Source organism: Amblyomma americanum, chromosome 7 (assembly GCF_052857255.1).
Source record: "Amblyomma americanum isolate KBUSLIRL-KWMA chromosome 7, ASM5285725v1, whole genome shotgun sequence".
Lineage (NCBI taxonomy): Eukaryota > Metazoa > Arthropoda > Arachnida > Ixodida > Ixodidae > Amblyomma > Amblyomma americanum.
Genome location: NC_135503.1, coordinates 86,679,236 through 86,698,969, shown reverse-complemented (window position 1 = coordinate 86,698,969; position 19,734 = coordinate 86,679,236). Strand labels below are relative to the sequence as shown.

Sequence of the window (19,734 nt, the reverse complement as noted above, 5' to 3'; positions counted from 1 at the left end):
ACAAGAAATTTTTTTAAGGAATCCAAAGTGGCCCTTTGTTAAAAGCCCGGCATATTTTTCTCATTTCTTGCTTTATGGACATCGGTAGCGTTCCATAAATAAGACTCCGGTAGCGTTCCGGGTGTTCATAAAACATCCCCGGCACCATGAGGAGCTTTCGAATGCCCGTTTAATCACGCGTCATTGAGCTGTGCCTTTTCATCCTCATTTCCGTCAATGCCGTCGTCAAAACTTTCTTTTCTTGTCTTCTGAATCAATGCCTACACCAAGAAAGGAATTCCTATTAGACCAAATAATGAAACAGCAGTCAAACAAAACCAGAAAACGTTCTAAAACGCGACTGTATAACTCCATTGTGTATAATGCGGCATACCAGCTTCCGGAGCCCGCTCTGCAATACTTTAGAGGAAACTCAGAGCCCTTTCTTGCTTCTTCTAAAGGTGACTCGCCGATACGAAGAAAAACTGCGGACCATGTACTCACGATCAAACAGCGCAGCTGTAAGTATGTCTACAAAAGCACTAAGAGCGCGCAGCTTCTGATGAACACGTGGTAAATAAGGGGCCTGTTCATGAATAGAAGTAGATTGGACACGTTTTCACAAAGTCGGTGGTTAATAGGACCCGCAACCTTGTCTGCACCATCTTTGTTGACAACGGATAGTTTCCTCCCCATATGTCCTCAATTCAGATATATTGATATGGAGATATTGTGATCGTTCAACTACCACTTAGGACAAAAAGCTCAGCTTCTCCCTGTGCCTCAATGCCCGTGTTCCCCCTTATCGTGTGTGAACTACAGTACGGCTGTCGCGACTCCAGTAACCACGCGGTAAAAAAAAAAAGAAAATTTTAGCCGGCGAAATATTTGTGTCACCTGCTAGCTAAGGAAGAAATTTATACTTACACCTCTTTAGCGGTTAATTGTCTATATGGTATTTTTCCTTGGGCAGGAATACGCGTCGCTTAGACGCAAGCATAAGATAATGCTTAAAGTTCTAGTTGCCGACCTAAAATTGATCTTCTTCAGTGCAGTTGAGTAAAACTCGCATAATCTGCGAGATTACTTTAGCATCAGTTTTCCAATGGCCTCGCTCACGTTTCTGCGACGATGGAAGTACAGCATGGGTCAAAAAATATACTGCTCAAGCGGTTTCCATCTAGAACTCATGGAGGCTCTAGGCTTTAGAGGAATGGGGACGAGAGTTGCTCTCTATTTATAGAGATCTGTAAAATTGAGATTCTGAAAGGAGTTCTAGCGAATGGCCTAGAAGAAAACATAGCGAGCGCTTATTTTCGACAAAGGCTGTACATTCTCCTTTCAAAGAATGTGCAGTAGGCTTCTATCTATTCAGTCGCCATGTCTTCGATGCTGTGTTGTTTTGTAGCTTCGAAATATATAGGAACTTCTTAAGCTAGCATACCAAGCAATTATAAGTCGCAGAAACGCAAAGCTCGCTGCTACAAAGTGCGTGTACACCACACACTTTCATTGTTACTTTACATAAAGACAATCTTACCTTTACATAAATGTAAGCGAAGTCCCTGTTTCTTATGGTATATAATAAAAAAAATGCTCTGCGTGTGTCGCTACCCTTATCCGATTGCTTTCATTGTTTTCACCTCGTGCTTTCTTTTGCAGGAATGTGCGAGCAAGCTGTTCCGCCAGTCGGGGCTCAAGGGCGCCCGTTAGAAGAACCCAAGCTTCCAAGGCTGACGGGGAGAGCGACGCAATGTCTCACTTTAAAAATTATCCGTACGCGCGCACCTAGCATATATCACGCACCGAATCAAACCTGGCATATAAAAAAGCCTACATCTCATCGCGAAAATAAAGAAAACTGCATTTCAATTCTAACAGAGCACTTTCTTTGGCTGATGTTATACGTACTTGAGTTCTTTTAAAGGAATCAAGAACAGTGGTTATGATAAAGCCCGAGGTCACACACTTTAAAACGGGTACACGCTATGTGTGGTGCCCTGGCCGCATGAAAAAAAGAAAGAGGACTATACTCCGTCTCACAAGATGTTTGCAGCACTACGAAAGGTACAGCTCTCTCGTCCAATCAGGATGGCGCGCACTACATTAGTGTGTTCCTACGCGCCTTTGGCTCGATCCACCTGATGTCCAGGTGGCTTCTTTCTACCTCTATTTATAGTAGCACCGAGCCACAGGTGTTCCACCGCGCAGCGCCGCGCCTTTCCTCAAAATCCAACTTTCAATTTTCAGTTTTCTCTCGCTCCTTTCCCTCCTTTATCTCTTCCTTTACGATGCGGTTCGGGTGTCCACCGAGATATTGTCTTTCTTCTTTCCCTCCCTCCTTTATCCCTTCCTTTACTGCGCGGTTCGGGTGTCCACCGATATATGTGAGACAACCAGGGTACTGTTCTCATCAGTTCCTCTGTTGTCGCGTCGCAGTAAATTTCAGTAATCGTGTCATGTGCATATAAATTTATTTACTCCAGCGTGCCGAGGCAGCCGAGTGTCGATGGTGGCGAAATGCAAAACAAGCCCATGTGCTGCGCGAGAGGCAACGCACGTTAAACGGGTTCGATCATCTCATCGTCCTAATAACAACTGAATTCAGCACTGCTGGTTGTGTCGTCCTCCAGGTTGACAACAATGGCCGGTCCCTGGTCAACAACATCGTCGATGATGTGGTCCAGTTTTCTCATCACATCTTCCTCACTGATAATATGCTGCACGTAATTCTTCCATTTCTCAACAGTCACTTGCGTGATGCCTTGCCAAACCAGAGGCTCGACGTCTTGGAGCTTAAACGTCTTGTTTTGGCTGGCCACGAAACCCTTGACGTCGCACCAGACAAGCTCTATCGGGTTCAGTTGGCAGTGGTACGGTGGCAGGCGCACAACGAGATGGCCAGCAGCTTTAGCAATGCAGTCGACACGGTATTGCTCCCCACCTGTGTTCACATTGCTAACAAGCTGCATGAGCTCGGCCTTCACCATGCCGCTGCTCCACGCGACACCTTTTCCGGACAGCCAAGCCTGTATGTCCTTTTTGAGGCTACTCATCCGCGGCACTTTATCCTGCTTCACAGAATGATATGGCGCGTTGTCCATCACTATAACGCTGCCGGGTGGTAGTAGTGGGAGAAGTCTCCTGGAGAACCAGTTTTCGTAGTGTTCCCCGTTCATTTCCTCGTGGTAATCGCCCGAGTTTTTCTTCGCTCTGAAAACTTCCGCTGCGCCTTCGACAAAACCTTGCTCACTACCGCAATGCGTCACAATAAGCCTGCCACCTTTGCCACTGGGGTTTTGTAGACCAGTCGACAGTCCGGATCGATGCGCTTGGTGTGCAGATTGGATGGTGCAGTCAGTCCACACTCGACTTCGCGTGTTGCCGGCGTTAACCCACGTTTCGTCGGTGAAGAAAATAGGCCTACCCTGGCGTCGCAGCTCCGCTATCTGGCGCAGGTCCCGGCGGCGACACTGCACAATGTGCGTCGCTTCGATTAACATCGCATTCCGAGAGCGCTTCTTATATCGGAAGCCAAGTTTCTTCAACATCCTCTGCATTGTCGCTGCGGACACGGTCGGTAGCATTTCGTCCTCTTCGAAATGCGCAACCACCTTCGCGATAGTTGGAATTTCCCCTCTCTGGAAAAAGGTGTGTACCACCCTTCGCAACACGCTCAGGTCAAAATCGTCCAGCTTCTTCGTCCGCTCGCGGCCTCTTCCGCCAGCACGCTTCTTCGGTGACAACACTCGGCCCGCGTTCAACGTCTCCGTTGTCCACTTGTAAAGCGTTCGCTCGCTCACCTGCGTGAGTTTTGCCGTCCTCTTGATGAGCGCATTTGTACTCCAACTGCCCCCGCACTCGACGCGAAGCGCTTCAAGAACATTTAAAGCCACCTGCTTCGCCTGCTTGGGGAAACAGCGCACTGTCGGTGTAGAGCACACAGGAGACACAACAGACTCGTCCGACGCCATGTTGGAAAGTGGCGACGCATCACTACCTCGCAGCAGGCCTCCGCAGAGCTGTGTCCGTACGGGCTTTGTCTGGTAATTTCACCAGTGATTGAAACACTCCCTACCATTTAAATATACCTGTCCAAATCATGTTTTAGTTGCAATGCTTATTGTTTTGATTAATAGTCATACACTCCTCAAATATTCTAGGGACTATTTTCAGCGTTTCTGCAGCCCTGATTGGACGAGAGAGCTCTACCTGCCGTAGTGCTGCAAACATCTTGTGAGACGAAGTATAGAAAGGAAAGCGGGACAAAATAAATAAGAGAATGTGGAAAGGTAGAAAAAAAATGGCGGTTTACAGCGGTTTGTTATTCCTTGTTACAGGCTTTTGTTCTTCCCCGTTCTAAGTCTATGGCCACACGCGCAAAATGAGAAACGTCAGCTACACCACAATATGATTCTTGAATTTTGACGGGCCTAGGAACACTTCCCGATCATTGAGTGAAACAAAAATTTCCTTAAAAACAAAACTTTGGCACGCACGCACCATGGAGAAAGGAGGTCAGGCTCCAGTCTGGTCTGATCGGAATAGCCCTAATCAAAGTGAGATAAGGTGAACTGCGCATTGTTCGCAATAGTTTGAAAGTCACTAACCAGGTATCGTTTCAGCAGGTAGAGCACGTCAACAAGGCGCAGCGTCAGCACGAGGTCGTATCCAGAAAAGGATATTCGTGATGTCTTTTGCTGATGCTCAGATATGATCTGGCTTTCATTTTCCTCCTCACCTTCATCGCCCTACCGTTCTGTCACAGTGCCACCTGCTAGTTGGAAATGAACTTCAATTTGATCATACCCCGCAAAACTTCCGGCTTCCACAGGGTGGCGTGAGCACTCGCCGCAGCAGCTGAAGAGCTATCATGTATGTCTTGGCTCCAGCGTTGTGTGATTCTTGGTGCATGGTTTAGGAGCTTGCCGTCACCCAGCAACTCTCTTCAGTGCCACAAAAAATGAGTACCCCAGGCGTCACCCAAAAGAGCTTCGTGAACGTCAGCCCGCAAATGCGCACGCTAGCGACACCGTGCAGATCCTGAGTTGACCGCACGTGAAAGAGCGAAAGCTTCAAATGTGGAAGAATCCTGAAGTATGAGCTCGCGGTCCCGGTAAGATGCGACAACGGCACCAGCATCAACAAGTACGCGCCCGCCAAACTGGAGCCGCAAGACGCGAAGAAACACCAAAACATGATGGAGCTACTCGGGCGTTTGAGCGTCAATACAAAACCAGTCATTTTATGCTTCACGTATCCTGAGTGTGACACACTCTTAAATACCATGAGTTTACGGTTTATAGGGGTTTAACGTCCCAAAGCGACTCAGGGCTGTGAGGGACGCCGTAGTGAAGGTCTCCGAAAATTTCGACTACCTTGGGTTCTTTAACGTACACTGACATCGCACAGTGCACGGCCCTCGAGAATTTCGCCTCCGTCGAAGTTCAACCAGCGCGGTCGGGGTCGAACCTTCGTCTTTCGGGTCAGCAGCCGAGCCCCATAATCACTGAGCCACTGCGGCGGCAAATACCATGAGTACTTTTTTGTTATCTGTGCGCTTAATCCTCCAATTCTTAACTGACATCATAGTGAGGTGGGGTGAAGCGGACAAGTAGCGCGTATTTCGACAAAATCTTTATTCGGCGCTGGTTTCTTTAGTTTTTTGTTTGTTTCTTAAAAATATGCACCATCAAACATCACCATACGGTTTTAAAGGTACACTGCCAGTTTTTAAAACATTTCTCAATCAAAGAACTACGCTAATTTTGTTACTCGACGCTGCCTGATACAGAAGACACATTTACCAGTAGCACAGCCGGGCACCCTGCGACCGTGCCCTTTCAAGATCGTCCCGCAACTTGCAAACTATAGCCTTCAAAGCAGAACAAGCAAATGTATGATGATAAACCAGCATATATCAGTCCCCCCCGTATTCTGACCAACAAAAGCAAGTTGTTCGCGAAGATGTACTAACTTGCAGCCTTGTTAGGTAATATTGAATAGTTAATTTTTTAATTATTACCGTTAGACTCCTTAATTATTTAAATGTGTGTAGCCTTCCGCAAGCTTTATCTATATTGGTTTTTAGAGTTTCGAAAACGCAGTAACCCTCGACACTGTGGCGCAATAAATTTTGTTTCGAAGAGTTACATGCACTGGAGAGGTTGCTTTACCTGCAAGCATCTCGATAACGCGTGTATTTTAGCGCCATGTAGCCATAATTTGTTGGGCCGCAGCGCCGAGGGTAACCGCATGTTCGAAATTATAAAAACTGATCAGGATATTACTTATGGTGGGCTACACGCCTTTCAAGAATTAAGGACCCTAATAGTAATAGTTAAAAGTTACTATTCAATATTTGTTAACCAGCCAGCTAATTAGCACGTACTAGCTTTGCTAAAATGCTTTGCCAAAATAAGGGCTCTTCTAACACAAAAAGCCTGCGTTTAAAAATTTGTGGCTCCAATCGACGCTGTGAAGGTGGTTGGGCAGCGAAGATGTAAAACGCCGCCAAAGTACCCATTGCGACGTTACGTGAAAATTTACAAACGTGGCTCTACAAAGAGTGAATCCCGAGAAAACTGAAATATACTTATATTACCATTTATTACTTCACAACGACATTCCCGACTGTTTTATCATCAGTATAATATACACTGACATTTTCAGTCCTAACTGTAAAGATATTCTTTGCTGAGGTTAAATCAGTGCATGAACCATAGATGGTAGTTGGTTGATTTGCATTGGTGAAACGGTGTTTCCATTGTTCACACACGCCTTATCATCCATCATGTGGTTTTGATGCTTGCTTTGTGTATTTTCTTAATGAAAAAGAGTACTGAGCTGTGCGCTGTACGCGTTTTCAAAGGAGATTTACCATTTACATGTTTTATTTTTATATTTTATGTTTCATTTTCCTTATTTTTCTTTATTTTTATTTTTAATGATATTTTATTTTGTTATATATTTCTTCATGCATATTTTAATTTATAACGTTTTATTATTTCGTTATTTTTTTTTCTGTTCTTTTTTTTAATTTTTTACACTATGACTGCTTTATGATCAGTATGATATACGATTTCTATGCTGTTTGGTAATTTTCAACTCGGAGTAGCCAGGCGTTTTTTGCTGACGACGCCGACGACACGAATATTTCCTTGGACGGAAGAGGCATGCAGCTTCGCTGTAAAAGTTGTGGAAGCTAGAAAACACTAAACAAGAACAATAAAGGTGTCGCAAGGGAACTGCATGCGTCGCCACCGCTTTTCGGGCGCGGATCTCAGAGACTACGCTACACCGCCATTCATTTCCATACGGCGGCAACCAGCTCAATTCAGCGCGAAGGTCACGAGTTTGAATCGACTGGCAGCAGAATTTTTAAATTCAAATTTGTCGGCCATAATTTCTTTCTTTGCTGCCAGAAAAATATCAATATGCCCAGAAAGAACCAAGGGATCAATTTTGACTCGGGACAATTTTTTCTATAGAATTTTCCTCAGTATCCCATTAACCCATCAATGTTGGAGACGCGCAGGTGGAAACACGTTAGCATACGGCAGCTCGAAGAGGACAATGGCAGAGCGTAGCGCCCAGTGACTGTTGACGGCAGTGAATAGTTTGCGCTTGTCCAGAAATTTTAATCTTCGTTCAAATTCTGATTGTTCTACACTCTCCGACGTTTGGTGAGTCGTTTACAGGGAGTAAGTGACTTTTTCTTTTTATACAAACTCTTCGGCACAGCCCCAGAAGTTATCTCCAGAACGTTGCATACAACGTTTTAATTCTATGTAATTCTCCGTTTTTGTGTGTTGTCTCTCCTTACTAGCATGTTTAGTTCGCTGAGGGATAACAACGTACATTCTTGGACAGCAGCATGTCATTTAAGTAGCGTTGTCGTATTGGACGTGATATGGCAGATTAATTAAAATGATGACCTGCGAATTAGACATTTCCGTTCTCCATACAGAATAGCAGAAACATTCCAATTATTTAAGCTTACTATGAAGGAAGAACGTGCGAAATTCTCAATCTGATTGTCCACTTGACAGAATCACACTGTCCTCGCCGATAGATGATTTGACCCCTTAAATGGACACCTGAGATTTTGTTCTGTGTACCGATTCTAATTCGGTTCTAATTTGTTATGTTTGCCCCTCCTGTGGGGTCTGTCTAAGGGCCTGTAGCATATTGTAGGTAAATAAATAATAACTAAAAATAACTGCGAATACCTGACAGCACAGAACAAAATGAGTAAGAGCGCAGAGGCAGCGCCTCCTCTATTGTAAAAATAGAGGAGGTGCTGCCAGAGGTAAGCACAGCTAGCCAACGTTTTGGCAAGCGCTCATGTACAAACGTCGGCTTGCGGTCTGAGACGCATTTCTCGGCCCTTCATAGTTTTACTTCGTATTAACAGCTGAAAAGGACGACTACCTTGCCGAACTGCGCTATATATTGCATCTGTTTTCGCTGACTACTTGCAGAAAACATGCAATGCCAATTCTAACGCCCCTCCGCCTGTTTTTTTTTTTCAGCAGTAATCCGATGTAGGAATTGGTAGTGCTCAGAGCAGCAATATAACGCTTTCTTTGCAGCATGAGGCCTCACCTTAGCGTCATTTCTAAGCCCTTTCTTGAAGGGTTTGAGTCACCATAGAGATGAAAGCTACTGAAGAGAGTTGTTTGATGCTTAACACCGATAACTGCACGAAGCAAGTAAATAGCAGAGCCTGCAGTAAAGCCCACGACGGAAGGAGAGTTGTCGCGGGCATTTTTTAGCTGTTGCAATTACCTGGAACAGATTACTGGATTACCGTTACGTCTTGTAGCTGGTATGCGAATGACAGTGGTGGCAAGTTTGCAGCGACCTTGTGTACTCTGTACCAATGGATCTACAAGGCAATTATAAATGTTCGTTTTGGAAGCATTTTAGTTTGGTAGAAGGATACGAGTATTGCGTCCACTGTGCTGGCTTGACGGAGGGTGCTAATATATAAGGAATTACCAGCCGCCTTTTCTTCGTATCTGCTTTCCCGAAGTTTCGTGGATTTGTCCATGCTTCCAATTATTCAGACCGGATTTTCCAAGCCACGTCTCAAGAAACGCAAAACATACTGACACCGCGTAACTGTACAAGTAATATGCCGAAATTCGAAGATAACTGCATGGCAATTGGCTATGGCCTGAAGGTATTGTAAACCGAAATTTCAAGCACAGAAACGCACTGCATGGCTTCCGCGCTTAATTAAACTGTTCTTCTGCATGCTTCACTATCGGCTGTTGGCGTTACTGTTGCGGCGGTTGCTGTTGTTACAGCACCCAAATAATGTGGCGAATTCCTCATTCCCTTCCTTCATTCCCCGCAGCAAACTGAAGGCTGAAGGCAAGTTCTGTGCAGTAGCCAATTATGTAAGAACACTTCTGTTTACCGCGAACGGCGACGGGAACATTCTTGCAGCCATATTTACCATTCTTTATTTTGTGCTTTCAGTGGACAGCGCGCTTCGTTATTCAGCTTTAACTGTTTCCATATCGTCCATTGCTGTAGTCATGGGGCTGAGGGTGGCCCCCACTTCGGCCATGTCCGGCGAGACGGTTGTAAGCGGCTTGAGTGTGACCTCTTCCGTCTCCAAGTCGTTGCTGTAGTCGCTTCCGGGATCACTTTCAGTGATGCCGGAGATCGGAGGCGCACCGGTGGGGCTGTTCAAATGCCGATTGTAGCAGTTCTGCGTGGGAGAGGAGCGGGTGAGTAGAATTCGATACAACAGAGAAATTGGCCAAAAAGTCATGCGGTGCGCCATTGCACATTCCGCTAGACACGTTATAATAATTCTTCATGGAATGGTACCCATGTCGCCATTACAATCATCACACTTGCGCTACAAACAGCAAACACGAGACAAAATTTCAGCAATATCTCAAATCGCTAAGCTGGAGCTCCTTATGCCTTCATATACCCGCTACGCCGCCTACACGGCACAGCACCCTTAAAACGCCACCAACTAACTACGGGCTACAGATGCTTAGATATTATCTTTCCGCACTACTCAACCGTCTCTTTGACGCAGGCATTGGCATTAATAAATGCAGCAATGCAGACCTCCGGTCTTCTTTCACTAAATGATTCTCTTTTTTTTCGTTTATGCTTTGTGGTTATGTATTTCTACAGGGTCGAAATATGCAGTCTCGTTGAATGCTTAGCGTAACCTGTCAGCACGATTATATGACGTTGTCTACATTCATGCATGTTGAAAAATGTTCTTTCTTACGCATTGTCGATGCGTTTACTACAGTAAAATTAAGTGCTATAATCTCTGTATACAGAATGTTTAAATACTTCTCTCAGTGCATACTTTGAATTTTGTATGTTACTTGTCTTTTATGTTATGTCGCGCGCTTACTATGTGTCTCCGCTGTTCATCCATAGATCGTGTATTATGCCTCAGGTTTCTGTATGCCTTTCTTCTTTGCATGTGACCAATAGCGCCACTGTCGCTGGATGTTGTGCGCCTCGGGAGCTTGTCAAGCTGCGGCTTTTTTTTCCCGGGGCCCACTGCTCGTTGTAGCTAGGATTAAATAAATTGAAACTGAAAGTGGCCATGCCCGCTTTAGACCGAGTATCCGCGCACTCTTCTCCGTAAACGCGTCCTCCGATCACTTTATTTCTGGGACAGCCAGGCCACATCACCTGGTACACATTGCGCAATGCTGTGGTCGTTCTTAGTGACCCTCAGCATCCTTGTCTCAGCCCACCACTTCAGCACCCTGGCCTCAACCAGGCTTCTGTCTAACATAGCGATCTGGATGACCATAATAAAGGGTTTATGCACATTACGAGTAAAGTTTACACATACGCATGGCTATTTGTTATTGGCTAGGTTTCCGGTTGGCGTCAAAAGTGGCCATACCGGTCCCTTCTACGCTGCCATTCAGTGAAACGCATGTAATAGCGCATGGCATATTCCATGGCCAGCCAAAAGAAATTTTCGACCTTCGATTTGTGTAACATTGCAACAGGCGCAGTGTGATCAAATGACCTTCCATTATGACCAGCCGCTGTTTGTCATTGGTCAACTGAAACTATACATGTTTGCAAAACCGCCAGTATTCGGCCATCAGTAAAACTTTCACCGTAGCTTTTCACCGTTGTGACGTTCCTTGTGTGTGCTACGAGGGTCCGCGTTCGACGGCGCGGCGTAGACGGAGCCCCCAGTGGCGGCAAAAGCACTCAAGGGAAAGCAATTCAGCTGGAAGAGAGAAGATCGGCGACAGCCGGTCTCGTTTTGGAAGCAGCCAGCACACATGTTTCTACTTTATATGGCTGCAAGCAACTTGAGTGGGTTTGCTTTCGGGCCTGCCGCCATGGACCGCACGGAGAAGACCCAGGTGACAGCTGCGTCCAATTACCGAGCCATACTCGTTGAAAGTGAACGACCAAAACGAAGGGGTTTAAGCACAACCGGACCCCCTTTCCATAGTGTCGGCACGTGTCGAACGCCGCCGCCGCTGGGAGACGGGCGTTATCTTCCCCAATTGCCGGGACCGTGCCGGGGACAAAGGGCCTCGTTTCGGCGGGCCTGGCCCCGTGACAAGACGGCGGGCATCATCACCAACAGTCCCGAGCACATCCTAGGACAAGGGACCACTTTCCCGGCCTTTCAGTGACCTCGCGTTCCGGCCTTGAGTAGCGAGTATCATTTGATGGAGAACGGAGGTCGGTGACCCGCGGGAACCGTCAGCGGGCCAGAGACCGTCTACCACAGCCGACGCTACCTCGACGACAACCTTCTTTCCCTCGTACTCAACACGTGACGGGGGCGAGACCATAAGTGCGGTGGTGTGTTTTTGCGCCCAACTGAAAGCCCTAGGCCCCTCCCACTCCGGCATGGGCGTCCTCAACCTAGGGATTGTGGGGAATAAGAAGGATATAAAAATCGACAAGGAGTACGGAAGAAAAAAAACGCTCAGGACGACATCGTTCGCCAAGGGGGCCTTCAGCGCCGAAGCCCGACGGCGTGCAGCTTCTGCCAGCAACCGTTCGAGCTCAACTCCGGAGCCCCTCCATCGTCCCCATGAAGTCGTCGGCAAGTAAACTCGGACACCCCAGCCTCTGATGTATAATCATAATCATGTATAATTATTGAATATATCTGTTTGTTTAAACTGAGCCATACGGTGACTCTTTGCCTCTCCGTCCCGTGTGGACCTGCGCATTATGGGGGGTCGTCACACCGTACTTGCGGCAGGAATAAAACTTACGGCCCCGTTACCACTACAATCAAGTCAGCCGGTATAACGTTATCACGAGCTCAATGCGGACGCTTAATTGAAAGGGAAGATAAGACGTTAAAGAAGATGCTCTCAATAACCATCTCCGTGCTGATACGAGCTAGCATAACGCCTTCTTCTTGGGTTTAATACTTCGGCTTCCGCAGGGAGCGCGTGACAATATAACAATTATTTATCTGTGATGCGGTTCCCTACTTTTCGTCATCCAAGGTGACTGTCAGATTGCGGCGCTAGCTGGAACATGGCGTCGACTGAGGCAACTGCGAAACTCGAAAGGGATTAAGGAATTAAATCAAAATTAGGCTGTTATTTTACTCCTGCTTCAATTTTCTTTCTTTCCTCGGTGTCATAGCTATATATCACTGTCAGGAAGACTCGCCTTCTCCGTGCACTGCCTCACTACAGGTTCCCACAGCATCCTTGTTCGCACAAAGTCCGCAGTTTTTCTCCATATCGTTGCACAAGCCACAGGCCATCGCGATGCTTTGTTGGCATGGTTCTCCTCCCCCTACTACCGTGCAACTGTGAGATTTAAATTTACTCGCTTGCTGAGATAAGAAGTCCAAACTTCTTGGCGTCACACTTGATAAAATATTTATCCACGCACAAACATAGATATTTATAAGCTTCCACCTAATCATTTGTTTTACGTGCACTGGAACCTGAACGGTTTCAAGCCCGCAATTTCAGACAAGCCTCTCGCCGGTGACTCAGTTTTGATAAAAATTCGATAGCTGTGTGAAACAGTAAAAAAAAGTATCGGCTTACTGCAATCTTCGCCGTCTCCTTTTCTTCCATCTTGCGGCTATGTCTGTACTCCAGAAATGCCTGTGTAACAGACAGAAGGCAAAGAGATAAGGAAAATAAAGTAAAATGTTCAATCAAGCACTCAGGGTGAAAAAGACAGCAAAAAGCACAGTTCCTTTGAAACGTCTTTAGGCGAGCAGTTTTGGTAGTGGTGACTATTTTGGCACTTGCCAGGACTCAAGTACCTTGGTACATGCCACCCCGGCAGGAGCAAAGAAGGACGTCCTGCTCACCTCCAGGAAGTTTAAAGGACTGAAGACTACGGAAAAAGTCATTTGGCAGTTCCTTAAAGCATCTGGTGGACGAGGAACGTTTTCAGGAGAGACACATTTTCCGTGTAAAAGCTTGTAATGCGCATGAGTTTCTTCCTGTGCTTCCAAAACTCCACCCTTGCACCTGAACCGCGAGCTTTGAAATGTGCCTCGCACCCTGGCTGAGTTCTGCAGAACTTGCTTCACGAACAGTTGCAATCACAGAACTTCATGTCGTCGAGACTTTCGTTCAGTTTGTGTCGCATGGTCAGAGTCTTCTATGTTCAGAAATCACTACCGGGGTAATGGAATGTGCTTTAAGCCTCAGGAGCTTTACATAGTAGCACTAAGCCTTACCTTTCTATTTATATGGTATTAGCACGCTTAGTTGCAATTCCTTATATATAGCATACTGAAAAAGACAACTAATGTGTCCTCTCTTTTGCGCTCATCTCGGTTACGGTTTTCACAGCTCATTTTTTAAGTTATGCTAGCCGTCATCATCATGAGCCAAGTGGTCTATTTTTTATGCCGCAGACCTGGGTGGCAGGGACAGCAATGAACTCGAAAATAATTAAAGCTAACATTCACCTCTGTTTGTCATACGATTCTCGTGTATCTTAGCCATGAGCTTAAAAATATAAAACAGATGCGAGTATTTTTATGTGTCTATTATAAAAGCACCAAGGAAGCAAGGCCCGTGAACCTCAAGATTCGTAACATTACTGTTCGACATCGCATACTTACATCACTGGAGGAGCGCTTATGTGAGACGCACAGCTTCATCTGCAAAAAAAATGTTGGAATCGATGTGAGACACATGCTCATCTCACAGGAACTGATAAAAATACCTTCATAAGGAAACTAAATGTGCAAGAGCGACATGTATATATGTAAAATGACGATAACCCTTCGAATGGGAATTTGTCGAAGAAAAACAGTAATCGGAAGAGTTAAAAAAAGCCGGAAATGGAGGTAGACAACGCAAGCTATGCCTCTGTACAATTCCAGCTTTTCAAGAAGAGGATTTCCATGAATTTCTCATTTCGAAACGTTCGATCGCATTGCGGAGCTACCTTATTTCTTCAACTCTAGTTCACTCGCAGAAAGCTTCCGTAAATAAACTGCACGGTAGATCGCACTGCGTTTCGCACCAAAGAAAGCCTGCATGCCAAACATGAGCCGTTAGTGCCGGCACCAAAGACTTGCGTATGACCCGTATACTGCATGTGCATTTCCGACTTCCCTGGAGGTCGAGATGTTTTAATGGGTCCTTCAGAGCTTCACCGGTGCCTAGAATCCCCGACCTACGTTCCGCACGCTAAGAAGATCGGTCCCTCACCGCCACCTTGTAACAGTGGACAAGTGCGCATAATGATTAAGGGAAAGGCGCGAGTGGAGAGATAAAGGATTAAACAATAACAAGTTGCGTCGGCTGCGGCCATCTACACCTCCCAAATTTCAGCAGTCCTGCTGTAATCAAAAAAGTGCTAGGGTTTTCTGGTAGTTAAACCGAGGAGAAGTGCGCAAGAATTGGTTTAGCCTGGTTGGCTCATGGTTTTGTTTTGCGGGGTAGTCTGCACGTCTGGCGACGATATTAGTTGCCGTTGTTGTTGTTCTCCTCACAAAATGGCACATACCCACAAGGGGGATTGGCCATAACCAGGCGGTGACTATTTAAATTGCAGATTGCATATGGCAAGCGTGGGATGACGTAACAAAAATTGTGTAACTCTGTTTCCGTAGCAGAGGAGGTTGCAGGAGGTTAGGGCGGCCTAACAAACTGAAAATTAGGTAAGAGAATTAGTAAAAAAAAAGAGATTGAGACAGAGAGAGTAGGAATTGGCAAAAAGTAGTTACCCAAATACGAAATCTTATGATGGTATGGGCAGTGCGAAAGCTTATGATGGAAGACGTTTTGAATCTAGGAGATAATTTTGAACGGCAGAGCAAACATTCCCATTGGTATGGCCAAGCATAGTTCGATAGTAAAATTAGTTGATGAAGACGACGAAGTGCAATGCATAGCGCGAGAGTGTGTTGCGGTTTAACACGAGACGTGATAGGCTGCAGTGATAGCATAGTGCTCTCGTGCACAGGCAAGCGAAGCTGATCTGTTCGCGCCATCGCGGGTTAAAGACGCAATCGAGGGGATATTTATTTAATTATTTAAGGTCAGGCTTCAATGTCAGAGCCACCGGAGCTACTGCATCTCAAAACTCATTTGACAAAAAAAAAATGTAAGCTACAGATGCCTGTAGTTACACTCCACACTGAATTCTAAACGTGTGTCTCGCATTAACGACCTCTGCTATGCGCATCATTCACCAGGCAATAAAGGAGGGGGAACCGCATAGCGTTGTTAAATCCTTCGACAGAATCTGAACTCTTTAGCATTAGGGTTCACCCGGAGTTGGTAGGATTGCCGTCGGAGCATGCGGCACATGGAGCGAAGGCCGCACTTCACTGTGATAACGGTGGCAATGCTGGCGATGAGTGCAGCCTATGACGACAACAATAAATACACATCCGTGGTGCTCTATCTTCTAGCCAAAAAGCATTCTTGCGCAAGCGGATGCATTGCGCAAGATTTCCGGAGTTTATTTTATCGCGGTTTTTTTCGTATTGCTTTATCATGGCCTTCCCATACAAGAGAATTATAACGTCAGCACTAAGGGAACATGTACCGAAGCGGTGGCCAAGTGGTTCAGCATCCACCTCGCATGCGGGAGGTGCGGGGTTCAATCTCCAGTGACGCCGGGTGCGCCCCGTGATACAAAGAGTACAAGCTTTCCCCTGGTCTGGTGCTCAGCTTATTTAGGGTGAAATGCTGGAGAAATGGGTAGTCGAAAACGACTTGTGCCATGGTGCTCTTTGGCCGCAGATACCCTTGCGCCATAAAAACTCATCATCATCATGACTATGGGATCATGTGACTGCCTCACGGCCACTGAGAGACAAGTAATTTCTCCTTTATTTTCTCCCCAGTGAGAAATACCATCCATGATCACGTGATGTAGATCGGTGGTCTGTACAACTAGAAGTGAGCCGCGAAAATGTGGCCACTTGTTTAACCCTGAGGACATCGAAAACTCTGGCAGTTCGCGTTAGGAAAATCTCTTACGCATAATACGAACGGCGGCAGCAACAGTGACCACGAAAAAGAGCATAGAGCTGTCACTATACTGCGTATTCGCACCTTCTGTAAGGGATCCGGGTTGTCGTAGATGGTGGGGGACTCGAAGATCTCCGCACTGTGGGGGTGGTGGCGGCGGATACCGGTCACACACCGCACGTGCATCGGGCGCTGGATACCACCCAACTGGCGTGGTGTCGCCGCACATTTCGGTACGCCACCGCAGCAGCACCAGCAGAGCATGGAAATGGTTTACAGGAGATGAGGATTTCGTCAAATCGGTTTGGATCAATGTCATATGGAACAGAGCACTATACACTTGGCGCGCAAAATGGTGAGCAGCAACTGAGGTTTTAACTGAATAGTGTAACATAATGACCCTAAGGTGCCGATGGGTCTGTATATAGAAGACTGTGACATGCCCGAAGAGAGGGCATATCACAGTCATGCCGCGTGAGCCAGCCGTCAGAAGTGCGTTCTGACAACGAAATTCCAACCAGAGCTTTTTTTAGTTTCCGGGCTACTAGCACTGTTTGCGACAGTGTTTGTTTTGCTTTTTCATTTTGTTAAATATCACACTTACTCATTATGCGCATGCGTATCGTTTTGTGCATCCAGTCCTTCGTCTTCTAAACATACCCCTGGTTTATAGTCATTGAGATCTGTTTTCTTTTGTTTTTTCAAGCTAATTTTTATATTCTTCACGCTGTATGCCCTGCAAGCCGAGAATCGAACACAAAATATTCAGAGCGCGAGGATATAATCCTATTACAGAGATAGCTATATCTGCGACCTTCGAGAAATACGTGCGGACGCCTGTATGAAGGATGTGCGCGGTCAAAGAACTACCACGGTTAGAAGAGCAGGGAAAGTTCGTCGCCATCTGTTAGCCACCTCCTGCGTGCAGAGCCCCAATGATGATGATGAAAGCATTTATTAACAAAGTAGCAATTAAGAGAGAGTAAACAGTACAGATGCGGGTGGAATACTTAGCTCAGGATCCCAATGTCTACCTCTGTGGCTCTAGCATGGAACACCAGTGTGCGCTGACTCGCTAGCACTGAGCTGAGCAGGGGGGTTTCCCACCAGAGCACACAGTCGCGCCGCTGAGGAAAACCACTGGGGCGGGCGGCTGGCGGGAAGCGGAGAGCAAGCAGAGCGGGCGCATCGTCATTCTGTCTCTTCGACATAGGAGACGATGCAACGGCCGTCCGCTGCACTCGCTCCCGACAGCGGTAACGGTTATCGGGCGAGCAAGAATCCTGTACCACCCGCTGCGAATAACGCGTAGGAACGGCAAGTACGTACGAGCGATGATGGCGAGGTTGTACGACGACATACTGCTGTCGCACAACGCCGAGAATGACGCAACTAGAATGAAAGTAATCAATTTTAGAGCGAAAGCTTTACTGGCCGAAAACTCGCGATTTCGCCGTGGCGGTACTCCATCGAGGCACGTGACGTCACAACGCGCGCCTCGCCGCGGGAGGTTACTGTGCTTCGCGCGCTCGCCGCGCCATGTGCATGACGTCACACCGCACCGCTCGCCGCCGCCGCCGTTTGGTAGGACGTGACACCGCGTTGATCGTCGTTGCGCTCGCCTCCGCTCGCTTCGACAGCTGCGTCACATGCGGGATAAGATGTCACAGGATTGAAAAGGAGAGCTGGTGTGCGCCGCAAGCACAGTTGAGGTGACAGTATGGACGGCGACAATTCTGATAAGCTGGAGGAGGCCTGGAACCGACAGCGGAACGAGATGAAGATGAAACGAATCGCACAGGAAACAGACGAACAGCGCGCCGAACGACTGTCTAAACGCCGCCGTGAATATGCCGCCGCGAGACAGGCACGTTTAACGTCCGGTGTCTCGACCGCTAGCAGCAGCGACAGCAGCCGAGGGAGAGACCTGAGTCCTGCTTCCCTGAAGACGGCCCGTGATGAACGATGGAATGCGACCAAGAGACTTCAGCGGCGGGCTCAAGAAACCGACGAACAACCTGCCGTTAGCCTAGAGAATAGGCGCAAGAGTGACGCGACCCCTTAATCCTAAGATAGCCTCGGTGCTGAAATCAGACATGGACCTACAGGTCATACAGGACGTTTATGCCTGTGCTTCATACGTTGTGGAATATGTGAACAAGGCGAAGCGGGGAGTTTCACACTTGCTTTCGCTACATATATCCTGGCATAGCCGAGCTAAACCACTGCCATTTTTTTCTTTACAGGTCCAAGAAAACGGACACGATGATTAAGTGCGAAACATAGTAACAAAAGGGTGGTAATCAGCAGACTGGAGAAAAGGGAATAAGGAAGGATTTGGTGCGCATCTTTTCAATATCACGAGGCTTCGCACTGCCGCTGGAACTGTCGAACTATATTATGTTTAGCACCCTTCGAAATGATCCAGATATATGTCGCCGATTGGCTAAACAGCAGGCAGAAGACGATTTCTGAGTATTGCGTCGGCTTGGCTTTCCTTAATGCAACGTTTGACGGTTTGGTTGGGGCAAATATATCAATGACATGAATAAATATATCCGCGTGTAAGAGATACGAGCCATCCTACAGTAAATTGAACCTTAAACCCATTGAAACAATTAATTCTGAGCAAAACTGTTGTTCGCTATCGTCGGTGCTAACGAAGTTCTAATTATGTGACAAAACTTCCATCTACATCCTTTTTGGACCCAAATTCGAAGACTGCACATGAACGACATTCCAGAGCACATGGTGTTTTTCACGAGTGGCAACCACATTAAATGTCGATTCCTTACCGTTACTGGGGTGCCGCCCTTGGATTCACAGCGCAGCATCTGGAAGACACAGCGTGTTATATGCATTTTGCTTCGTGTTATGCAATTTATCTGTGACAATTAAATGTTTACGCGTACGTTATACACTCCAGCGAGGCTGCACTGCTGTGGATAACCAGAAAGTCGCAAGTGCGCTTTCCCGCATAACAATGTTACCCAAGACAAGATGGCTGATCACCCATTTACAGGTGAAACAAAAGAAAAAGGACTAGTTTTTTGTTTGTTTGATTGTTACAACATACGTTTCTTACATTCTATCCACATCCTTCGCGCCTGTCTTGTAGGCCACACAGTTTGTTTATAGAGAAGTCGGCCATCTTGTGTTTGACAACATAGTTATGTGGAAAAGCGCACTTGCGGAATTTTGAATATCCCGTAATAAATGCCCAACAATCGGTATTATGTAGCCGATATTATCATCAGCATCCGCACCTACCAAAGTCCACTGCAGTACAAAGGCC

The 19,734-nt window shown here is 46.6% G+C and overlaps 2 protein-coding genes across 2 annotated transcripts in view; one reads left to right on the top strand and one right to left on the bottom strand.

Annotated features, from left to right (window-relative positions):
• The window catches only part of LOC144099380 (uncharacterized), a 47,750-nt gene extending 45,912 nt beyond the window's left edge, over positions 1 to 1,838 (top strand). The window contains exons 7-8 of the mRNA XM_077632624.1: positions 441 to 500; positions 1,642 to 1,838. Of these exons, the coding sequence (XP_077488750.1) occupies positions 441 to 500; positions 1,642 to 1,692 (111 nt within the window). The 3' untranslated portion in view covers positions 1,693 to 1,838. The remainder of the gene's footprint in view (positions 1 to 440; positions 501 to 1,641) is intronic.
• A 7,602-nt stretch (positions 1,839 to 9,440) lies between these two features.
• LOC144097312 (uncharacterized) overlaps positions 9,441 to 19,734 on the bottom strand; it is a 41,229-nt gene continuing 30,935 nt past the window's right edge. Inside the window, exons 10-14 of the mRNA XM_077630054.1 lie at positions 19,235 to 19,273; positions 16,524 to 16,646; positions 14,072 to 14,110; positions 13,035 to 13,094; positions 9,441 to 9,703 (exon numbers count right to left, since the gene is read on the bottom strand). Coding sequence (XP_077486180.1) covers positions 9,485 to 9,703; positions 13,035 to 13,094; positions 14,072 to 14,110; positions 16,524 to 16,646; positions 19,235 to 19,273 — 480 coding nt within the window. The 3' untranslated portion in view covers positions 9,441 to 9,484. The remainder of the gene's footprint in view (positions 9,704 to 13,034; positions 13,095 to 14,071; positions 14,111 to 16,523; positions 16,647 to 19,234; positions 19,274 to 19,734) is intronic.